Raw genomic sequence first — 23,164 nt, 5'->3', positions numbered from 1 at the left:
TCCCTGGAATAAAGGCTTTAAAGGTTTTCTTCTGGTATTACACCCAGACATGCTGGTTTTCAGTTCTCCAGCAGTGATTTATGGGGATTTTTAAAATTTTAATTTAACGTCTTCCTCTCTGTGTGGCAGCAAGAAAAACCTGGGCCGTCATTCAGTTTGGTGGCAAAAGAATAAAATAAATAGCTGTCTGTTTCATGTCGTATTTATAGCACAATGAAGCAAAATCACTCATTTGAAGCTGATAGCAACATTTTAAAAACATCCTTTGTTAGATTTGGCTCCACACTCGATTAAAATAAATTATATATTATTTAAGAGCATTCTCCGCCGCTGAATCATTGGCCCATAATTAAAGTTTTAACTCTTCCACGCTATAAAAATGATCCCGCTATAAAAATGATGGCGCTTTAAAAGATAATTTATTTCCTCATCTTCACTAGACGAGCCAACATTTTCTTTCTTTGCTCAAATGTGATGTTTCTGCCGAACTGAGTTGTTCATTTATTTGGTCCTTCTGCAAAAAATGGAGTATATTCCTACCATCATACGATATGCATACCTCATCCCATCTTGTAATTATAATATTTTTAGACAATTACGTGATGCTGCTAACCTCAACAACACAATAGCAACCCAGATTGGGTCATAATAATTACTGTTTTTCCTCAACAACTCCTATTTTTTCTCATAAAAATAACACCAATTTAAAACTTCTACTGCAAAAACACAAAATTTTCCCAAGGGTTTTTGGTATAGTTTCTAGTGCAAATATCTTAATACAACTTGAAATAAGAGAAAACTAACTAACAATTAACTTTTCACCAATATATAGAAGTTTATTTTAAGTTGATAACTCCTTATTATTGATTAAAGATACTAGTTGCAGAAATACGTTATTATAAATGAAGTAATCTGCCAGTAGGACTAGTACTTTTTCAGAAATGTTAAGAAATTATTGACTTAAGACAAGCTCCTATCTTTTGCTGAAAATCTACTTGTAAGTTAGTTTTGTCATTTCAAGTATATTAAGATATTTCCTCTAGAAACTAGACCAAATATTCTTGGTAGGATTTTGTGTTTTTGCAGTGTAGGTAAAGTGTCTCAACTCCGAGACGCACTTTCAATTTGAAATGTTGGAAAAATGTCAGTAAGCCAAATGTGGAGGAAGCAACTGGAGGCATTCAGATGAAGGAGGGTGCTGTGCCCGAGCCTGTTAACCCTGAATGAGACCTGAAACCGGATATGCTTGAGTAAGAATGGTGTCAACACGGTTCACACTTTACAAAATGAAGCAGCCTTGTTGAGTGGACGAGGAAACGGTGACGCTAATCAACCCGCTGCAGTTCAGCTATACGCTTCTTATGTTCTTCCCAAATAGCTGCGAACGACAATCGTCACATGGGAATCGGACCTTTTACTGTTAACAATAACTGGATTGTTTTTAGGCATTATGGTCTCTGGGATATTATAGCTGTTTGTATTACTTATCCTCTTGTCACTACATCCCGTGGATTAGAGGGAGTGGCCTGCAGCAACACCACAAGGCAAATATTTTTTGGTGTGATTAAGAGCGAGAGAAAGAGACTAAAAAAGGGACAAGGAGCAAATAAAGTAACATGAGGGGGATGGGAACTGGGTAAAGGGGTAATTTCTAAGATTTATGGTGCGGCACTTCATGGAATGCATGCATCCTGTAATTAAACCCCCCTCAGCAGGCTTCATCCCCCCACCGCAGCATCCACCTCAGCCCGCCTCGGCCTCACAGCCCCCACTCCTCTCAGTCTTGACCACTGGCTCATAAGATCCTACACCAGCCTGGCGTCACTAATGAGGGCTGAACGTGACTTTACGGGACGAGCTCAGTGGTGACAAACCACCGCTGTCGCCATCGTATCACAATCGTTTCGTTTTCATTTTCTCCGAGACGGCCTTTCAAGAAAATGATCGTTTCTTTTCCCCCACTAATTACATTTGCACAGAGAATTGTAACTATTGTTGCATGGGGGAAATTAAATAATTGGATATAATTCTGAGCTTAATGAGATTTCTTTGCGTTTCGTCACTAGAGATGCACTAATCTGATATCTGAAAAAAAATAAAAATCTAGATCCGGCATCAGTGGCAATGTGCCGATCCATCAGAGCAGATCTATTTTACCTAATTCTACGCTTTGAGCTCTGAGAAACTACTTTATGGTTTATTATTTATTTACATTATATTTACGAGTCCTAATCACACTTTCTGAACCATTCAGAAAATGTGATTTCTTTCTGAATGAAGTCACACTGCAATAAATCTGTATGAAGATTTATTGCAGTTTATTTTACATGTCAGCTTATTGTTTTTGTCTCCCTTTCTTTGCTATTTATTTTTTGTTGCCTAGTATAATCCTAATCGCAGTGACAGAACAATTTAAAGTTGTTTTGTTTTTTCATGTTTGACCAAGCTTATGATGCTAAGAGTTAAAAATGAATTTATAACTCAGTACTTTTATGTTTGCCTTTAAAAATAGAAATGTTTTTCAATATTAAAGCTCAGATGTCTGTATCGGTATCGTAACATGGATCGGTGCATCGCTATTCATCATTCCAACACACAGTTTTTAAATTATTTACCTTTAAATGAACTGAAAAAGTTGAGAAATCTGAATTTTCCAGGTCTCCATCCAATATAATCTATTTTATGAATGCTTAGTTCTTATTTTTATTCAATTAAAATCATTCTAGAGCTATTGTACTGTCATGCACAACAGAAAGCTTCTGTCCTTTTTGCCTGTTTGTGTCGGCCCCGAGCTGAGGTGAGTGATTTCCTGAAGTGATATCAAATGCTCTTGGTTGGAAACTGCATCATGAGGCTTTGCTGCAGGCTGTGGGCTGTGCTGATGCCTGTCTAGTAATAATACGCTCGGCTTTTATTTTCTGTGGTTTTGTTCGGCAGTGCTCAGTAGCACATTGTGTTTCACAGCCGGTTACTTCCACTACAACATTATGAAACTCCGTGACCTTGCTCAGACACTCGTGTGATCTTGTTGTACTAAATATTCAGCGCAGACTCGTCGCTGTAAACCTTTGCTGCAGTGTGAAGAGAGTCACGCTTTCACAGAACCTAAATGTTTGCATTGAGTGTGTGCATGTGGCATAAATAGAAAAAGCTTTAAGAAGTTATTTCACTATCAATGCGAGCGGAAAAAAACAACAACCACAGGCTCAATGGGCCCACTGTACTACCCCCAGTGTGGGCGCCTCACTTTTACTGCTCACTTTCGCTGAACTTTCCGGAGCCCGGGGCCCTGCCAGCAGCTGGACCCACATCAGGATTTCATCAAGCCACACTGGTCCGCTGCGTTTCTTCATTTTCCATCTCGGACGCCCCCCTCATCTTCCACGTTTTATTTTATTCATTTTCTTCTTGACCTATCTTTATTTTTGTGTTTTTAACCTCACAATATGCGTTTACTTTCATAATTAAAGTTGAAAAACATTTTTAAAAAGCGTAAAAGAAGTTGCTGATGGGCAGGGGCGCTGCCAGGAATCTTGGGCTCTGAGAAAAAATTTAATTGCCCCCCACGCCCCCAGCGCAGCTGCTGTTACAATATTTTTAGTCTATTTGATCCATAAAAAGCGTCACTTGCTTTCTTTGGTCCAATACTGGCACTAGCACAATATTTACTGCTCATGCATTTTACATCAAACAGTCCACATACAGTATGCAAGTAGGTTGCTCTAATTTTTTCTATTAGTTTTAGCTTACTGAAATGTCTCTCCTCACAAGCAACAGTCATAAGCAACGTGCAAAATATACATAAAGCAATCCAGACTTCTTAAAAAATGCTATGTAGTTGCATTTTATTCAAGCTGCAGTACATAACTTTAATAAAAAATATGTTTTCTCCATATTTGTTAAAGCTGGCACCATGTCGTGATAGTTTGTTATGAGACAGATCATCAGTGAAAAGATCAATCTTCTCCACCTCCTCCCTGAACTACTATTACTGGCTAAAGTAATGCAACGTTCCGGCCAAAACAACCAATCAGAACCAAGAGGAGGGTCTTAGTGCTGTCAATCAACCTCATTCACTCACTGCTAAATGTGCTAATGGTGGAGAAACAACATATCATTACAGGAAAATCGTTTATCTGCCATCATTGGTAGCTATGCTAGCTAGACAGAGCATTCATAACAGGCTATGCTAGCTGTAGCATAGAACAGAGCAAGGGGAGGAAGGATGAGCAGCACCACATGAGATTGTGACTGACAGCGTTTGCTGCCTTTGGACTTAATTTGTTTGTCCCAATAATAACAATTAAAGAATAAATTAGGACAAAACTATGACTTCTAAATTAAAACTGACTTACCAAAATGTCTTTTCCAAGCTTCCTGGTTTTCTTAACTAGAAACCTTTGACTTATACTCTAAAGTACACCTTGGTGCATTTATTTGATGTATTAAAACTTGGCTAAAAACAAGAAATGTTTTCAAATGAAGACTGACCTAGATCCTGTTTTAATAGTTTTTTATTTTTGAAGTTTTGGATTTACAATCCCATTCCTACAAAAGAAAATCTGATTTCTTTATTTGTTTAATTTAAATACTTCATGCAATGCAACATTTAATTTAATTTTTATATTATATTTTTTGGCCAGCGAGTATTATTGAGCTGACAATTTTGCACCACAAAAAGTTTGTACACCTCTGATCGAGAGTTAACGTTAGTAGCAGGCCATCAGACGGAGTCAGTAAAGTGCCATCTTCCATATGTTTTAGTGGTTGTGGCTTTAATTTGTGTTTTTGTTTCTATATAACTTATTTTCTTGGAAAAATGATGACAAACATTTCCACTTCGAATAAATACTGATTAAGAATATATTCTTTCTCTGGTTCTTGAAACAGTTTTCCTCACCCTTTGTAAAAGAACATTTCCACAACAGTTTAATTTCTTTGAAAAATGGCAAAACATGCTAAAATGTTTCATACTTTTAATATTAATAGTTCCTCTAACAGGAATAGTATCTGACTGTCATAAAGTTATGCTCCTGATGCTCTTGGGGAAAGAACTGCCATCTATAATTGAATGTTTTATGATATCTAACATAACAAAATCTAACTTTTCCCTTCATTTTTCTCTCCTTTCTGTTTCCACAGCTCTACGAACTCGACGGGGACCCAAAAAGAAAAGAGTTTCTCGACGACCTCTTCAGTTTCATGCAGAAACGAGGTGAGTTTCCGTGTGTCTGCTGAAAGCCCTGCGCTCTGCGTATCCATTACAACCATTACATTTCTGCATCAAATCTCCCCGCTTTATTACTGGCCGGTGCCACAGGCAACTTCTAATTATTTTATAGAGAGGACGACGATCACCCTCCCCCGTATTCTCTGCTTTCACTGGGCTGGGTGAGGCCTTCATTCATTTCAGAGATGATTGCTTCACGGTCACATTGCAGCTTGTAACCGTATAAAAGCCTGGAAATTAATTAGCGTTTTTATCCAGGCCTGAACACTTCTCCAACACTTTGCACTTCAGTTCCCCCTGTTTGGACAGTTCGTTCATCGTTTGTGAGCATCTAAAAGCTGCAGCCGTTTGACATTTCTCTGCAGAGGCGCTGCTGGAGTCACAGGTGGGCTGAGGGCATGTTATCACATCGGGGCCTGACATGGGAGACAACAGACATGTGGTCACAACTGAACAACCAGAACAAGCCTTTTACAGTGTCACCCACAGTCAGTGGGTGGGTCTGCCAAGTCCACTCTTGGAATCTGTGAGCGCCATCTGCAGGCCACTCTGATAACTGAGGCATTACTTCTGATATTCCAGTTAAATTGTGTGCAAAGATGACTGTTTTATAGTAAAATATCCTTTTTTTATTAAATAATTTTGTTTTTAGTTCTTGTTATGACTTGAGATAATATAAACAAACACAGGTGACTCGTTTGTCTGCATAGTGTCATGATGTCAGTGTGTTGTGGGGCTTTTCTTTTGTTTTCGTGTTTTCCTTTCAGATGTCAGAGTTTATTTTGAACCAAGTAGTCTCCAGTGCTCCCTGTTAATTTAGGCCTTGTGTGTCACCCATGTCCGCTAATTAGTTATTCCCCTCACCTGTTCCCCATAGTATTTAAGTTTGAGTTGCGTCCTTGTGTGGCGTGGGATTCTTGTCTGTGTTTAAATCATGCCAGTGGCTCTCTGAGTGTGGACATGTTCGTGTTGCTGACTAAAGAAAAATAAAAGCAAGATGCCACGTCGCCGTGTACCTTCTGGTTCATCCTTTACCTCAAAAACTCCATTCCTGACACGTAGCATATTTCAGCAACAAGGCAATTCAAAGTACTTTACATGATGAAAAGTCAACACAAAACATCACAATGCTGTGGAAAAATTTAATCCAGACTCAAACAAATGAGGTTCCAGTTACTATTAATTAAAGGAAGAGCTAAAAAAAATTAGATTTTAGGTTGGATTTAAAGGCAGCGTTTCAGCTGTTTTGTAGTTTTATGGAAATTTGTTCCAGATTTACGGTGCATAGAAGCTGAATCCTGCTTCTCCGTGTTTAATTCTGGAGATTCAGACCAGACCAGAACCAGAAGACCTGAGAGGACTGGAAGGTTGACACAACAACAATAATAGATATTTAATGTATTTTAGTGCTAAGATGTTCAGTGATTTATAAACTAACAACAGAATTTGAGAGACTAAGGTAAAGACTTTTATTTAAATGTTCTCTGTTTTTGTGTACGTTTGATAATTTTTTGCAAAGATCGAGGAGCAAAATCTTTAGCTAAAAGAACTTTTATAACATCAACATGTGAGAAAGCTCAACACTTTCTGCTTGATTTAACATCAATACATGTAGAGCTGATCCTAATGTCTCTTTTTTGGATTATCCAATTAATAATTTATGCAAATAAAAAAAGTTGCTTTATTTTACATAATTAGCTTCTTTTTTCTTTTTTTTACAGAATTTTTTTTTACAGAACTATGCTACTTGAGGGATTTTTGAACACATTTACAGATATCACAAATCCAAAATGTACATATTATTTGCACAGTTTTTGCTTAATTACTGAGAATGTTCTTTAAATAAAGAGATTTTTTGAGTCTCTACACTCCAGTAAGCGATTAATCGATTACTAATTTAGTTGACGATTATTTTAATAAACAAATAATCGTGATTAATTATTTCAGCTCTACTTTTTTCCCGAGGTGTTGAAGCAAACTGCAAGCATCTCCAACGTACAACTCGAATATAATTCACATGATGGTACACAACATTAATTGGCTGTGCAATCTTTTAACCTGTTCATGTTTCTCCTGTGTATGTGTGAACCAGGAACCCCTGTGAACCGTATTCCCATAATGGCCAAGCAGGTCCTGGACCTCTACATGCTCTACAAGCTGGTGACAGAGAAAGGCGGCTTGGTGGAGGTCATCAACAAGAAACTGTGGAGGGAGATTACCAAGGGACTTAACCTGCCTACCTCAATCACCAGTGCAGCCTTCACCCTCCGCACACAGTCAGTGCACGTTTCTGTTTCCTCTCAGCTACCCGCCTGTGCTGTTGTTGTGTTTGGCATATTTGGATTCACCCTTCCAGTGATGACAGACGCAGCTAAGTCAGCTTTTCTTCGTGACTAAACAGTGCCTTAACTGTCACAGCTTTAATCCCTTAATCCCTGCTCTGTTCGGTGCTTCACAGCGTTGGAGATGGCAGAGATCAAATGTCAACAGCCGCTTTGTTTTTCAAATTAACTCCTGTGTGTTGAAGTAATTTCCTGTAGTTGGTTCTGGTTGTTGGAGCTCCTCGCTCCCAGCTAGCATAAGATCAGATCAGATCTCATCCTGATCTGCTCTCACAGGAAGGAGGCTTGTGTTGTATTTACGGTTTTTATACCTCTTGATCTTGATTTTAGTTCAACCTGAAACTTTAATGTGCTTTATTGGGATTTTATGTGATAGAACAACACAAACTGGAGCATAATGCTGAATTGGAAGGGAAATAATGCATGTTTTTTCATTTTAATTTATAAATAAAAGTCAGAAAGATGAGGTGTTCTATTATATTTGCTGCCCTGAGTCCACCAATGCACTGCTTTGAACAGTGTGGAAAAGTCTTTGATTTATTTTTTCCATTTTCATGAAAGAATGTTTAAATTTCCAGATTTTATTTCTTTTTCTTAAAATAATAAAAAGCTTTATTTCTAATGAGTAAAGCGCTTCTTTGATATTAAAATCAATTCAAGTCATTTTCTGAATCTGATGAAGTTTGGTTTTATAGAGCTCCAGAAAAATCTCCTAAATTATACATTTATATTTATTCTGCATGTTGCAATAAGCAGTCTGTCAATTAATCATAAGATAAATAAAAAATTACCTCATTAATTTACATTCTGATGATTTATGTGAAGTTTCAGTTTAGACTTTATCCATTTTATTGATGGTTTCAGTTTTTATTTTCATCTTATTTTTTGTTTTTGGATGATTTTTTTTTTATACTTATTGGATTGTTCAGTACAATAAAGTTTATTAGTTTTTCAGAGGACAAACTTGCATTGTTATGCCATTATCATTTTATTAGTTGAAAATTGTATCAAAACAACAATATTATCGTTTATCTCAATAATTTCTGAGACAATTTGTCGTCTACCAAATTTGTTATCAGGACAGGCATAGTTATAAGGTAATTCAAAGAAATAAATAGTGAATTTAGAGTGAAAAATATAATAAACAAATTAATTGTACAAGCTCCTGGAATTAGTTGCTGAGATCAATACTCGTTGAATTAACAAAATATGGACGTTTATTCTGCATTTTTAACATTTGGACCTTCTTAGATCTGGTAAAGATGTCCTAAAAGCATTGAAACTCCTCATTTTTAACTTTTACAACGGAAAATATATATTTTTAAAATCAACAACCAGAGCTTCATTCTACTATTTTGTGTTGCTCTTTGACATAAAATCCCCCAAAAAGTACATTGAATTTTGAAGTAATGCATCACTTAATGTTCATAAAAGAATCATTTACATCCATTAATTCCAGATACATGAAGTACCTGTACCCATATGAATGTGATAAGAGAGGTCTGAGCAACCCCAACGAGCTTCAGGCAGCCATCGACAGCAATCGGCGGGAAGGACGACGGCAGAGCTTCGGCAGCTCGCTCTTCACCTACTCCCCCAACGGGACGCCAACCATGCTGTCCTCGCCAAAAGTCTCTACGCCGAACGTGGGCTTGACGGTGGGAACCAACGGCGCCTCGCTCACGCCCATGCAGAAGATTAAGAAAGGTAGGAACTGTTGGTTATAGGAAGTAAAACTTAAATGACTTACATTCGTCTTTACAGGGTTTATATGGGTGCTTGAAATCCTTGCAAATGCTGGAATTTCAATTAAGTGTTTTCAAGGTTTCCAAGATTAAAATCCTTGAAAGTGTTTGATTTTTGTAAGAAAGTACAATTCAACGTTTGATTAAAAATCTAAATTTGGAAAGCATTTTTACCTAATAAAAAGACTTTCTTTTCTCACTGACTGAAGTCAAATCAGACTAAACTTTTTTTGTTTTAGGTAATTTAAAATCAACAAAATTATCTCTATTTCCTAAATGCTAGAAAACTTCAAAACATTTTAGAGATTTTTTTCTAACTTTATATATTAAATTTGAGCAGGAAGGTCATTTATTGTAACATGATTTGTTTGGATTGTTTCAGTGTAGTAAATGTGTTTTTCCTAATCACTCAGTGGCTTATTATTTTGTTTAACTGAAGTACAGATTGGCCTTTATTTTATACATTAATGTTATTGAAGTTGGGGGATTTTTTTGTTAAAATAGTGTTTTATTTTCAGACCAGTCAGTTGTATAAGGTGTGTGTGAGACATAAAATACATAAAATGTTGTTATATTTCATCTTATTCCATCAGCAGAATGTAGACAGAGATTTGAGTACCCACAAAATGTAGCACTGTCCTATCATTTTACTCAAGTAAAAATATAAATGTATTTGGTAAAAAAAACAACTACTAAAGTGCTGAGTAACTAATCCAAATATCAGTCATAAAATATTTAAAAATTACACCATCAGATGGACCGAAATATAAAGCTATGTAGAAATTTTGGTATTTTAGAGACTGAAATGAAATAATTTACATAAATAACAAAAGTACAAAATAGCAAAATCAGAAAATAGAAAAATCTTTCAAAATCATTTTTTTCCTTTAAATATAACTTTAGCAAATACGGCGTGTGTGGGTGTGTCTGCGTCTGGTGAATTTTTGGTTAAAATGATCTTGTTCTGTAGGAGGATGTCAAGATGGCGCCGGCGCAGCTGGCTGCCTGCATACGCAGCTCCCGTCGTGTGTGTTTGTCTGTGTCTGTAACCGATTAAGGATCCGTGCTTGAAGAACCCATGGATCATCAGTTGGGCTTTCTACAATGGCTGGATGTGGTTCTGTCGATGTTCTCCGTGTTCTTCTGCTACTTTTTATACTCTTGGTTGCGGAGAACCTCGCCGAGCGGAGTAGCGGCATTGTTTGCTGGCGTGAACGGCTGATTGCGCTGTGTGGGCCTCTGCCTGGAGACAGGCCTGTGGTCCCGGAGGAGTTACGGAGGAGACGACGGGGCTGCGGGTCTGGAGCTAAACGGAGGTAGAAGAGGAGACGGCGCAGGCCAGCGATACCGGCGATTATTGTGGGGAACGTGAGGTCTTTGGGAAATAGGACAGATAAACTCACGGCGCTGGTTAGGACCCAGAAGGAGTACTGGGAGTGCAGTATCTCTGCTTCACGGAAACCTGGCTGCACTCGCATATTCCGGAATACAGCGTGGAGATCCCTGGATTTTTCTTGGTGTGAGGGGGTCAGGGACTATTCCAAGAGTCGGAAGAAGAGGGGCGGCGGGATTGCACTTTATGTGAGTGAGAGGTGGTGTAATCCCGGTCATGTTAACGTGAAGGAACAGATTTGTAGCCCGGACATTGAACTTCTGACTGTGGTAATGCGGCCGTGTTATTTGAGGGAGTTTACATCCGCCATTTTGATCGCTGTTTACATTCCCCCATCAGCTGATGCAGCGGTGACCTGTGACGTCATCAGCTCTGCCACAGCCAGACTCCAGACTCAACACCCGGACATTGTTATTGTGTCTTGTCTCTTGTCTTGTCTCTATGCTGTAACTGCGAAGTAATATCCCTGCTGGGATGAATAAAGTACTTCTATTCTATTATATTCTTCATTCGGTGAAGTGACTCTCAATAGGTAGAGTATAGAGAAATTTTACTCAAGTAAAAGTAGTAATACTTTGTAATAAAATTACTCAAGTAAAAAGTACAGCTTAGTAAAAATATTCCTAAAAGTATTTTTTCCCCCCCAAGTTTCTCAAGTAAATGTACCTTCCTACTACCCAACAATGACTGTAGAATCCTATCACAAGACATTATTAATATACTAAATCAGATTATATAATTATTTGTATTGTTTTAAAAATAAAAACAATAATAGCTGTTGACCTGCGAGCAGAGTCGTATAAGAAAAAAAAACAAAGAACAGTTCTCACTAACTGAGACTCGTTCACGGCATAGCGGCGTTCAAAAGAATCGAATCGCTCGTGAGCGGCACATCAAAACTCTGCAGGTATGACTTGACTTCCTCCGATCATATAAGTAAACCTGGCTTTGTTTCCTTTCCATCGGTATCTATAGTTCTTTTTCAGTGACCCGTTTTTAATCCACTTATTCACTGTTGTTTTTAGCCACGATCGTTTGGTAAGCTAGCTGTAGCGTCACACTTTGAGCTGACGTCACGGCACATAAACGGTCATTTACATGCAGTACCTTGTGAACCACTAGGGGGAGCCTGCGGACTCACAGTTTGAGAAAGACGGATTTCAATGTATTTGATTTTATCTGACGCCGATTTTCTCTGTGTCGGACCAGAAGAGGAGGGAGGCCAGCCGCTGCCAGGGGTCGGGATTCCTCTTCTGCCGGTGGGTCCCATGCCCGGCCACTCGGTGGCCGCCGTACAGGCGGCGGCGGCGGCCCAGGCGGCCATGGCGGCTCAGGTGGCGGCTCTGGAGCAGCTGAGGGACAAACTGGAGGCGGGTGAGCCTCCGGAGAAGAAGATGGCTCTGCCTGCGGAGGAGCACCACCGGCTGCTGCAGAGAGCTCTGCAGCACAACCTGCTGGCCATGACGGCTCAGATACCCATGAACATCCGCATCAACAATCAAGGTGCCGAACGCAGCAAGCAGACCTTCTGCAGCGTTTCCTCACAAGCAGAAATGTTTTATTTTTAACTATGTGAATATATGCTACCAAAATAATTTACTAAATAACAGAATAATAATGGGAGAAATATTTGTTTTTATCAGTTTCTGGAAAGTCTGATGTATATACAAACACATAACAAACACACTATTACAGTTTATTAAACCATATGTATAAACATTTTTGTTGATAATATTCTGATTGCTTACATTTTGAGTTAAATGTAGGCACAAAAAGCATTTTACAAGATTAACATTTTGCATGTTTTTGTACTTCAATTTGAATCTCAACTGCTTCTGAAAACAGCCCATGTGCATAAAAATAGACCCAGGAGTTTTCTGGCAATATTATAGTGTTTTTAAAATGATCCGTTTCAAAAACCTCCTGAAGGGTTGGGTCACATTCAACGGGCTCTGTGCCGTTACCTAGCAACCCCACCCAAGTCCAACCCGTTATCTAGCAACCCCAACCGAGCTCCAGCTTGTTTGGTCCGGTGGTTTTATTGTTGTATGCTCTGTGCAATGTCTGCTGGAAAAGACGAGTGTTTTGTTGTTGACTTACCATCCAGAAACCACTTGTTGCCTTCTTGTTGATTGTGCAGGAGGCTCTACTAATGCTTTTCTAAGATGTATGGCTGTATAATTGCACATATGTTTGCAGCCATTTTCATGTGTGAATATAAACGTTGAGTTGGGCGGCGTGGCCAGCAGCAGTTAATTTGGCTTTAAAGTTACAAGGCGCCCTAAAACAGATCATTCTGTAAATTCTAAACAGACAGAACTGAGCAGAAAATCTGATTATCTGGATCATTTTGTTCAAAGAAATGTAATGAACATGTTTTGTATCACCCATAGACTATCCTAACCTGCAGACGGAAGCATAATAGGTCACCGTTAAGACAATATTGTAAAAGAAAGAAAGAAAGAAAAATCTCTGCAATATGTAATTACATATTACATAATTGTCAGAATAATTGATAGATTATCATTAGTTGCAGCCCTAGTTAAAATGACCTTATTGACTTAAACGGTCATCTTGGAAAGCGTTTTATGTCAAACATAGATATAGATACACATCAGGTTACCTTTTTGTTTTTACTGCAGCACACCTTTATCATTTTTTCCTCTCTTTCATTGTGTATGATTTCTAGATTTCACCCGTCTTCCCTCTGTGCTTCAGTTGCCATCTCAATACATTCTTGTCACCACAAACCGCAGCAGTAAGGAAAGCGCTAGCAGCAGGCCTATATGTTGACCTGTTTAGCTTATAGGAGCAGCACGCATGCAGACATGCCTTACATGTGTGTGTTTCTTTGTGGGGATTGTTATGTGCAAGCGGCATCTTTGATCTTATAGCAAAGGTTCGTCTCGGTTTCTGACTATCTGATGGAACACGCAAACTGTTTCTCAGTAAGCGATAAAACTTCACAGAAATGTTCTTATAGAGATGATTTAAAAACAGATCGCACAAAATGTGTTTGTTTGCGAAGATAAATACTTGTGCACTCCACTCTATCTGTGTCTTTTGGGTGAGATTTTTAACACTGTTTGGACAAAAGATTATTATAAAAAAATAACCTATTGTCTTCCTGGCAGATGGCAGGCAAGAGTCGGCTCTGAACCTCACCACAAACGGCACAAACAGCATCAGCATGTCAGTGGAGCTCAATGGAGTGGTATACACTGGTGAGTACCTCTGTGATGCCATACAGGAAGTACAGCGCGTCACTTCCTTCCTTTGTCATTACCCCCCCTCATAATTTGATATTGGGAGACAATGTATATGTTGTCTTCTCTTTGCAAGCCTTTACCTTCAAGATATTCAAATTGATAGATGTTAAAATCTTTAGAGACTCAATCAGATTTTGATTTCGAGAACGGCATCAAAATAGTAAACTTTTCCAGATCTCATTGGTATAAAACACATTTATTTTTGGCAACCTCTGCTAATGTAGCTTTAGATTAATAACACAAAAGTTGTTGGTTGTGAAAACAACAAACAAACTTAAATCTCTTTTAAGGAAAATTTTTAAATTGTTAACATCCCCTAAACCTGAGGATCTCTCAAAAAACTGTTTATTTTGTTTTGTTTAATCACATGTTCAATTAATGGAGAAACTTTATTTCTTCAAAAATCAGACAGAATAGTTCTTTCATTATTTAGAAACAGAATGCATCCTTTTCTTCCTGTACTCCACTTTACAGACAAGACGTCAGGTGACCACTCCTTTTTTCTTTGCATGAAGTTAAGGTCTAGTACTCTTGATGCAAATGTGTACCATCAAGCAAACACTCCCACCTGATTAAACAAAGAGCTAATCTAAACCTTTAAAACCTTTAAAATGAGATCAAGCAACTCAAAGCTTTGTTTGCTGCTTTTATTTATCACATTAGAAATATTTTACCAAATCGCTGTTAAGACAACCACATTTTATAAAAATGTCTATATATGTTTGTTTAAGGCCAGGTGCCTTAGTTAGTTTTGTATGTTTTATAAATAACTAATTAACTAAAGACTGCATATCTCTGGAAATATAATACTACAAAGTAAAATCATCATTAATTTATGTGCCTCAGAAATGTAGAAAACTATCAAAGCTGCTAATATAATATTAGTAACAAAGAAGGCTGACGTTTGCTTGAAAATATTGAGATTAACTGATCTGAATTTGTGATTTAAGTCTCTTAACACAGAGTCCCAATATGATTTTAAACAATCCTTAAATTTTAGTAAACAATGACCACTAATTATTTCCTTCATCCTGTCTCTTAGTATTCTCTAAATATATTAGAAATTGTCTCAGGTTCACTACAGAAGGAGTTACTTATGGTGAAAAGTAAAAGGACATTTTTTATATTTTTTAGTTTTTCTTTAACAGCTTTCTCTTTTTTTTCCTCTTACTGCCCATTTAGTCTCTATTTTTCAAAACCAAAAACATATTTCTATTTGAACATTTATGCTCCTCCACTCAGAGGTCTGGCCTTTTGCAAACATATCGACTTTGACTAATTTTATTTAACATCATGACATCAGAATGACCTGAACTAATCGCTTATCTTGCAGAGGATGGTGCTACAGTGTCAATCTATGTCCAAAGGAAACATTTACAATTAAATCTTTTATGACAGGAAATTGTTGAGTTAAAATAATGCTCTATGAATAAATAATCTTTTTTACCTATCTTTTCAGTGCATGTTGGTAACCAATTGCCTCCATCAAAGACATCTAGAGTGATTTTATGGATTTATATCTTTAAAAACATAAAGTTTATAAGGTGCAAATTAAGCCCCTGGTTTCCTGTTTTTAGTGAAATATTACTATTTTCTTCACTCATAAGTCTTGAGATTGGATTTAAATTGATGTGCTGTGGATTTTAACAGTGATTGCTGGTTTTCCTTTTGCCCAATTTCCTGTCTAGGTGTCCTTTTCGCTCAGGCAGCAGCAGGGTCAGCTTCGTCCGGTGCGTCTGTGTCATCCCTCTCCAACAAGTCTGTCAGCAGTCGTATTGCTCCACAGCAGCAGCAGCAGCAAAACACACCTACCTCAGCCTCCAGCAACCAGCTGTCTTAACAAATTTCCCCCCATTTTTTTTTTTATTATTACCACGCTAAGAAAAGCCAAAAAGCAACCTAATTTTCTACATCATCTATGCCAAAAAGAAAAGAAGAGAAGAACCATCATCAGTACAGAAAGACAAACTGAAACTCTGCTCACTTGAAGTACACTATCTCAGGTTTTCTCTCACAAACTCACCTCTTTTGTTCTTCATCGCCAAAAGGATTTTGAAAAGAAATAATCCCAACTGAGAGCCAGTATATGCTAAAACTTGTGCACAACCTGTGAATTATTTATTTCTGCATAAATGTACAGATTATTGGAGAACAACAGAGAAGATAATAACTAGGTAGGCTAACGCATTGTTTACACACACAAACACAGCTACTGACTGACAATGATATTATATCTTAAAGAGGAGAGATTTTTTTATTATTTTAACTTTTCATTGTCATTATTATCATTATTGTTATTCTCTTTGTTGTGTTTTATTGTTTAAACCTTTAACAATCCTCTCACTGCAGGAAAAGTAATCTATATATTAAGAATTCTATGAAAAAAGAAGTATGAAAATCCTCTATTTTTAATCAGAAAAGCTTTAAAAGGTATGTTTTTTTTTTTCTCTTCAGGGCATAAAACATTGTGTGGCTGTGACCTAATGTTGTTGTAAAACCAGATAACCTTATAAACGTGGCAGCCCTGTGGGAGAACAAGTGCAGGTTTGGTCCTGATGGCAGTCTTAAGTGAAGCAGAAGAACCAGCAGGGATCTTCTGCTTACCCGCAGGACTGTTGCTGTATTATCGCTCTTATCCAGACTCCATGTGGCATGCTTTCTGCACGTTGCTGTTTGTCTGTCTGTGCGCTCGTTCTTCCAGAGGCGGCCGCGGCTCGTCCTGTATGTTTTCACGTGGCCAGTCTCAGACGCGTGTTCGCCACGCTTCCAGAACGGCTCTCTGGAGCAGAACGGCGCTCAGTTTAAGGTTCGTCGTTAGCTAAAATATCGCGTTATGATTTTTCTCAGGTGTCTCTTTGCTTTGTGTGATTTTTAGCTGTCTTCTATTACACTGGACAGAGCAATGCTTTCGACATTTTACCCTCTTGCCTCTTCAGGTCTGTGTCATGCTTCAGCCCCTTCAATCAGAAATGAAGCAATTTTCTGATCTGAGAGTCCACTCAATCCTTTTGCTTTCTTTGAAACTCACACGGACAATCATGTGGGCCTCAGGAGAAACCCGACAGGCATCTTCAGCTCTTCGTAATCTTGATTACAGATGCTTCTATTTTTCATTTTTTCCGTTCAGCCTTGTTTTCTTCATGTCTTTGCGCTTCTTCTGATCCAAGTGCTTCTTATCCTGCGCTGTGACATGGATGTCGCCTTCTCCATCGACGTTACAGCAGTGAATGTTTTGTGATCCTCAAACTGTGCAGCCGCTGCGGTTCAATCTGGACCTTTCTACGTGTTTGCTTGTGTCTTATCATCGGCGCGAACCCGGTCGGTTTTATGACAGAAGAGGCACGCCGTAGCAGCTAGCAGTGTCTCTGCATCTTGAAATAGTTCAATCGATTAGCTTTTTGAACTTGAACCTGCGTTTCCTCTCTGGGCTGTCGGCTGTTGGAGATCGTTACTCAGCCCTAAATCAGGCTTTGTGCGCTGGTTCTGTTCTGAGGCCTTAACGCAGCGTGAGGTGACCAGAGAGTGAGCAGCTCCTCCGCCTAATCACTTTTTACTGTTCAGTCAAATATCACCAGATGGCTGTCAGGGCTTTGATTCCTGTACTCGCTTCTCTGTGGGAAATCACCACCAGCTGCTAAACAAACACTGGTCACTTTTCAAAAGCACTCTACTCTACACACTAAATAAAGAACCCCTTTCATAAGAAATTTAAGTGAAAAAGAATTGAAATTTTACATTTTTATTGTATTTAAAGTAGCCTGATTTAAACAAAATGTTTAAACTTAAGTCAGTTCTTTTTCAGTTTAACATTTGACGATCGAAACCTTCTATTCAATCAGTTTAGACAATCCTCAAGAGCATTTAGCATAATTTTCAAAACGTTTCGACCCAGTCGTTCAGAATGGGTCCAAAGTTGAGAACATGAAAAAAGCAAACACAGAGCAGTCAGGAATGCATCACAAAATATGACTTCATTATTGGAAAACCCAACGTCCACCAAATACAAAACAGGTATGGCAAAACTTACAGTTTGTGTTTGGGTTCATAAAATTAATATTGAAACAGAGATTTATCCAGTGAGGTGGAGGAAGTTTGGAAAAACGTTGTCTGGTTGCTTTGAATGTAGAGCCATGTCTGCCTGCAAGTCACCAAAACGAAAAAAAAAACAAAAGTTTGACAACATAACGTTTGATTTTCTACTCCAATTCTGACCTGCATTGTTACCCTGCACTGCCATTCCTCCAAGGAGCTCAGACACCAAAATGCTTTACATTCACAGGCCATGCAAGCCTCACTTTTCTCCACATAACAGAGTGGTATACTCTATAGTAATGTAGCTTTCAGCACATTAATATCTGAGGACTCACTGTAAGAGTCTTTCTACAGTTAGTTTATTTTATATATCCTCTTTAAAATCAGATAGAAAGGGCAATAGTCACTCAAGTTTTATACTTTTAAGATTTTTAGGGTGTTTGGCTTTAAAATATGATAATATATGTTATTTAAAGGAAATGTTCCCTTATATAATACACTTACTATTTGTCTTTAACTCTGCTATTCCTCTGGTAAAATGTCTAAAGTTTATTAAAAGTAGTATTTAATCAAATATATGTAAAATTTTAATGAATTGTCAAAGACTCAGGCCCTTTTGGTGTCACTTATGGCGATTTTGTGACTCCAACTTGCCCCTTTTTTCTGCAGTTCTGCTTTCAAATGTATTAATTATTAATTGTATATATGGGGATTTTTAGATAATTAGCTGCCAGTTTGACATTTTTAAAAATAGTTCAGACACACATTTAAACCCAAAGGAACCAGAAAAATATGGATTACTAAATAATCATCTGTTCCTTTACACCCTTATCAACTTAAAAAAATTAAATAGTAAAAAAAAATGCTCCACTGTTATTTATTTTATAGAAATTGTTCTGGGTTTGATGATCTGGAGTGACCCGTTTTTTAAAAGATGGCACAAATTAGGCTTTCCAGCAGAGAAGGTTGTTGCAAATGGACTCTTTTTGTATTTTTAAGGCTCTGACAAATTAAATTATCTTTTTAAAAAGGAGCCTCAGGTCAAACAGAAACTATTCGTCTTCTATTGATCACGTTTCCTAATTTGATTTGAATCTCCAAACATCCAACGACCCATTCATTAAAGCTGGCGTAAACATTTTAGAAAAATAACTATGATTGCAGAAAAAATACAAAATAAAATCTCAACCAAGGCGTTCAAAATAATGATCAAAAAGTAGCTTTTTAATGAAAAATACTTTTAACTTGTCTTTTTAGTTCCGTGTAAAAAGCATTTATTTTAGTTTAACACCAAAAACCATGCGGGGAAAATCGATGGGGATATTTTGTCCTCTTAACCGTTTCTGCTGTGATAAATAAATAAGATGCATCCGTCTGAATTCTCACAGAAAGCAAAGGTTGTTTTTTTTGCAGATCCCATGTTGCTGACAATCAAAAAAAAAAAAAGAAAAAAAGAACCAAGGCTTCGGCTGAATGTTTGCGAGGGGGGAAGGAAAACTAAATTCAATCAATCTGGATCTAAAGGATCAACATTGCCTTTTTAGATTTCACCCTTTGACCTTTCAGCTCCCAGGGCAGCGGTAAAGCAGCTGCCCCCCCAGCCAGTCAATCCATGTTTATTGCATATCTATTGACTGCTTCTGAGGGATATTTGCATTTGAACAGTGGAGGCTCTGCAGCTCCTTTCTCTTTCGGCGCATGGCAGTATCTTCAGGGAGGGTTGGCGTTTTTATTCTGTTTTTACTCTGTTTTTATTGCGTGGTTGCGACAATCAGGAGACAATTCTAAGGCAACACTGTATACCTCTAAAGGAAAAAACCTCAAAAAAGCTCTCGTACATCCCTTCAACCACAAGCCGAGCCCTGATTCAAGGAACTCGGCTTCTCATCGACGATTCCTGTCGTTCAAGCAGAAAAAACCTCATCAAAATGTTTTTTCTTGCTTCACAAAGACCATTAAAGAGATTGTAATAACCGCAGACAATCAGATATCTGCTTAAATGTGACTCTCTCCTTTAATCAATAACCATTTTTAGTCATGCAAGGAGAGCAGGAAATTTACTTTCAAGCCTTAAAGCCTTTGTGGCAAGAGCGCCCCCGAGTGGAAGGTTTTATTACAATGCACAATCAGCTTTCTAAATGAACATGTCGCATTTACCTCAACGACACGAGCTCTGACCATATCCTCATATCTTCCAAGTGTTTCAAGTGTGTTTATGTAGAAATGTGTGAAGGAGCATTATGACGCACACTACCACAGAAAAATCTCAAACTCTTACACAGGCAGTCGCTCTTCTTCCAGCTCTGTCTGGGTATTTTCACAGGAACCAGGCGTCCTGTTTTAGTGTAGCTGTGATCAAACTGGAGCCAAATTGTAGCAAAAATAAATAAATAAGCACGTTGGTTTTAAATGAGTAGCACACAAAACAAAACTGTTTTTTTCTGTTTTTTATTTTCCACTCGGGAAGCTTTCAGGTGGCTCTGCCATCTTTACTTCGTCGTCTCAAGTTACGCTCTGGTAGTTTGTTGGTGTCGCTGCTTAATTCTGCTTTTTTTGATGCTGTTGCACAAACTGGAACGTCCGTCTCAGCAGATCCACTTTGTTAAATCTAACATCCTGGTCTCTTGCGCACAGATGTTGGTGAAATAGAGCTGCTTTTCATCCAACCAAAGCTGTAGATTTTTAAAAAATAAATCAAACTATAGATCCTCAGCATCTTGTTTGGAAATGGCGTCCTGTTCCCACTCGTTGCCGCCGAGTTGGAACATTTTACGGGTTGAGGTGGGTTCAGGGCTTTTTGACTGGACTCTATCACTGATTTGACCTCCATCAGGTTGGACTGTGGGCAGGGAAAACCATCATGAGAGAATGAAAAACAACAAGATGCCTTCTGCTGTGACAATTATATGAATTAATCTGTATTTCTAAGATTTGTTAAGTAGATTATTTCTAATAGATGGCTTACTTAGGGCTATGGATTATATCATGTTTATATTGTTTGTTTGCTGTTTCTTTGTTCTTTTTTTGGCATGCTTTTAGAAACCGAGGCACACAGAGATTACTTCTAGAGCAGTTTTATGAATCCAGCGATGATTATGTTGATAATAATGTGATTATTGTAGAGAAGAGTGTGCGTGAGTGAGTAAAAGAGTGAGTGATCTTCGGGTGTCTTTGAGTATCTTCAGTTCGGAAACAAGGCGTGTCTGTTGTGTCTTACAACTTCTCAGGAAAATCTACCTCTACCTCCAGTTTGATGCATTTTATTTTCACCCTGTTTGGACTCATGTTATTGATCAGTGGGAGGAGAGCGCGAGGACGAACATCAGGGTATGAAATTACCTCCAACACATCAGATTAAACCTGAGCTGCTGGTAATCCTCAACTCCGGTGTCTTCTCACCCTTTACTCCCAGGCTCATTTGGACGCCTCCGTATGCGTCCCCCTTCCTTCCTTTTTTCTTTTATTTTTTTTTACTGTTACACGTTCGTAACTCTTCTGCTGTTCGGTCTAATTGAGCTCCAACAACAGGAAACCTCCAGATGAACAGCGAACTACTACGAGTACCACAACAGGTACCACTTCCTGTACCACTGTTAGTATGGCGAGTCCGTTTGTGGATCTTCCTGTCTGCTCTCATGATGTGTGCTATTTACCCCCCCAGTCCCCCTCCACACACACACACACAGACACTTTTTGCCCCTCCTTTTTTGTTTTTCTATAAATGATTACCATCTTTTGATGAATGGGACGTTTCCCGGTAGCCACGGCAACAGTGGAGTGGCTGCAGGGGGTGTAACTGTTTTATTTTGTTGTTGTTGTTTTTTTTTCACTATTTTTCTGAAAGGGTGGAGAGCAATTCTTGCCTATTTAGTCAATATGTGTTTGTGTGAATACTTTTATTTGAATCTGAAATTAATAAAATATCACAATTCTTAAATGTTACAAAGTTGTGGGTGTTATTTACTTATTGTCCTGATTTCCAGCAGAAGTTTGATTCTTAGTTTTTATGTCAACGACAAACTTCTGCACAGTTGCAAAAGTAATTGCATTTTTTAACCTTTTTACTTTTTTAATTAAAATTTCAATGTATTGAGGGATTTTCTATGATAAACCAACACAAAGTAGCAGATTGGAAGAAAAATGGCAGCGAACACGGTTTTAATATCCTTCTTCCCTACAACATCATCATCCACATTAAATGTCCCTTTGGGGTCAAAATTTTATTTTTTTAATTGAATTGAATTATCCAGCCTGTCAGTTTACAGGAAAATAAATTATATTTTTAGGTGCTTTTATTAATCTTACCAAACATGGAGAACCAACATCTAGTTTTATCAGAAGAAGAATCCAGAGAAACCCACAGAATAAGTGTTAATGTGAATTTGCTAGCAGCTTTTACAGATACCAGCTTATAAATTCAACTTATTCTTGTTCTTATTAAACATGGGGAACCAATGTGTAGTTCTATTACCTTGTTGTCTTTCTTTCGGTTTTGTTTGTATTTCCTTCTAATTCATGTAAAGGACTTTGAACTGCGGGCTGCACAGTGGCGCAGTGGCGCAATATTCTTCAAAAATATGTTCCCTTGTAGAGTGTGTCAACATTTCCTTATTATGACTGAAATACATCCGATTCCCATTTTTCATCACACCAGAAGAGACCAATCCCATTATAACGGAAATATTTCAAAATGGCATGAAGCTGAACTTGGCATTGATTTGCAGCGATGCTTCCCAAACCAATAAAATTCCTCCTGCAGCAACGCTGAGCCATCTGATCCCCCTCGCTGATGAGGGTCAAGAGTTCAGCTGTTTTATCTCCTTTACTGAGTGTAAACATACCTAAGGTGGTATTTTACATAATTACAGTATTAAATAACTATTTTAAACAGAAATGTGTTATGTTTTTCTAAGATTATTTGTCAACATTTTCACTGAAACACAAGCATACTTAACCTCTTTTATTAATATAAAAATTGTAAAATGGCAAAGAGATTAATCACAAAGCCAAACACCATGTGTGTAATATAGTTTTTTTTAAGTTGCCTATTGTGTTCTATGGAAAATCATTTTAAAAATAGTTTTAAACGATTTAATGCTTCCTTAAAGTTCCGTATGTTTAGATTTTTTTCCTTAAAAATGACATGCCTGATA

General features: G+C 37.9%; 1 protein-coding gene across 2 annotated transcripts in view; it reads left to right on the top strand.

Annotated features, from left to right (window-relative positions):
* Positions 1–21,953, top strand: part of arid3a (AT-rich interactive domain 3A) — a 73,820-nt gene extending 51,867 nt beyond the window's left edge. The window contains exons 4-9 of one of the 2 annotated variants that reach the window (XM_028028030.1): positions 5,143–5,215; positions 7,323–7,506; positions 9,032–9,279; positions 11,920–12,213; positions 13,845–13,934; positions 15,668–21,953. In XM_028028030.1, coding sequence (XP_027883831.1) covers positions 5,143–5,215; positions 7,323–7,506; positions 9,032–9,279; positions 11,920–12,213; positions 13,845–13,934; positions 15,668–15,819 — 1,041 coding nt within the window. In that variant the 3' untranslated portion in view covers positions 15,820–21,953. The remainder of the gene's footprint in view (positions 1–5,142; positions 5,216–7,322; positions 7,507–9,031; positions 9,280–11,919; positions 12,214–13,844; positions 13,935–15,667) is intronic. The other variant, XM_028028031.1, reaches the window with a different exon arrangement.
* The last annotated feature ends 1,211 nt before the right edge of the window (positions 21,954–23,164 follow it).

Source organism: Xiphophorus couchianus, chromosome 9 (assembly GCF_001444195.1).
Source record: "Xiphophorus couchianus chromosome 9, X_couchianus-1.0, whole genome shotgun sequence".
NCBI lineage: Eukaryota > Metazoa > Chordata > Actinopteri > Cyprinodontiformes > Poeciliidae > Xiphophorus > Xiphophorus couchianus.
This window is presented reverse-complemented; position numbering and strand designations above follow the sequence as displayed.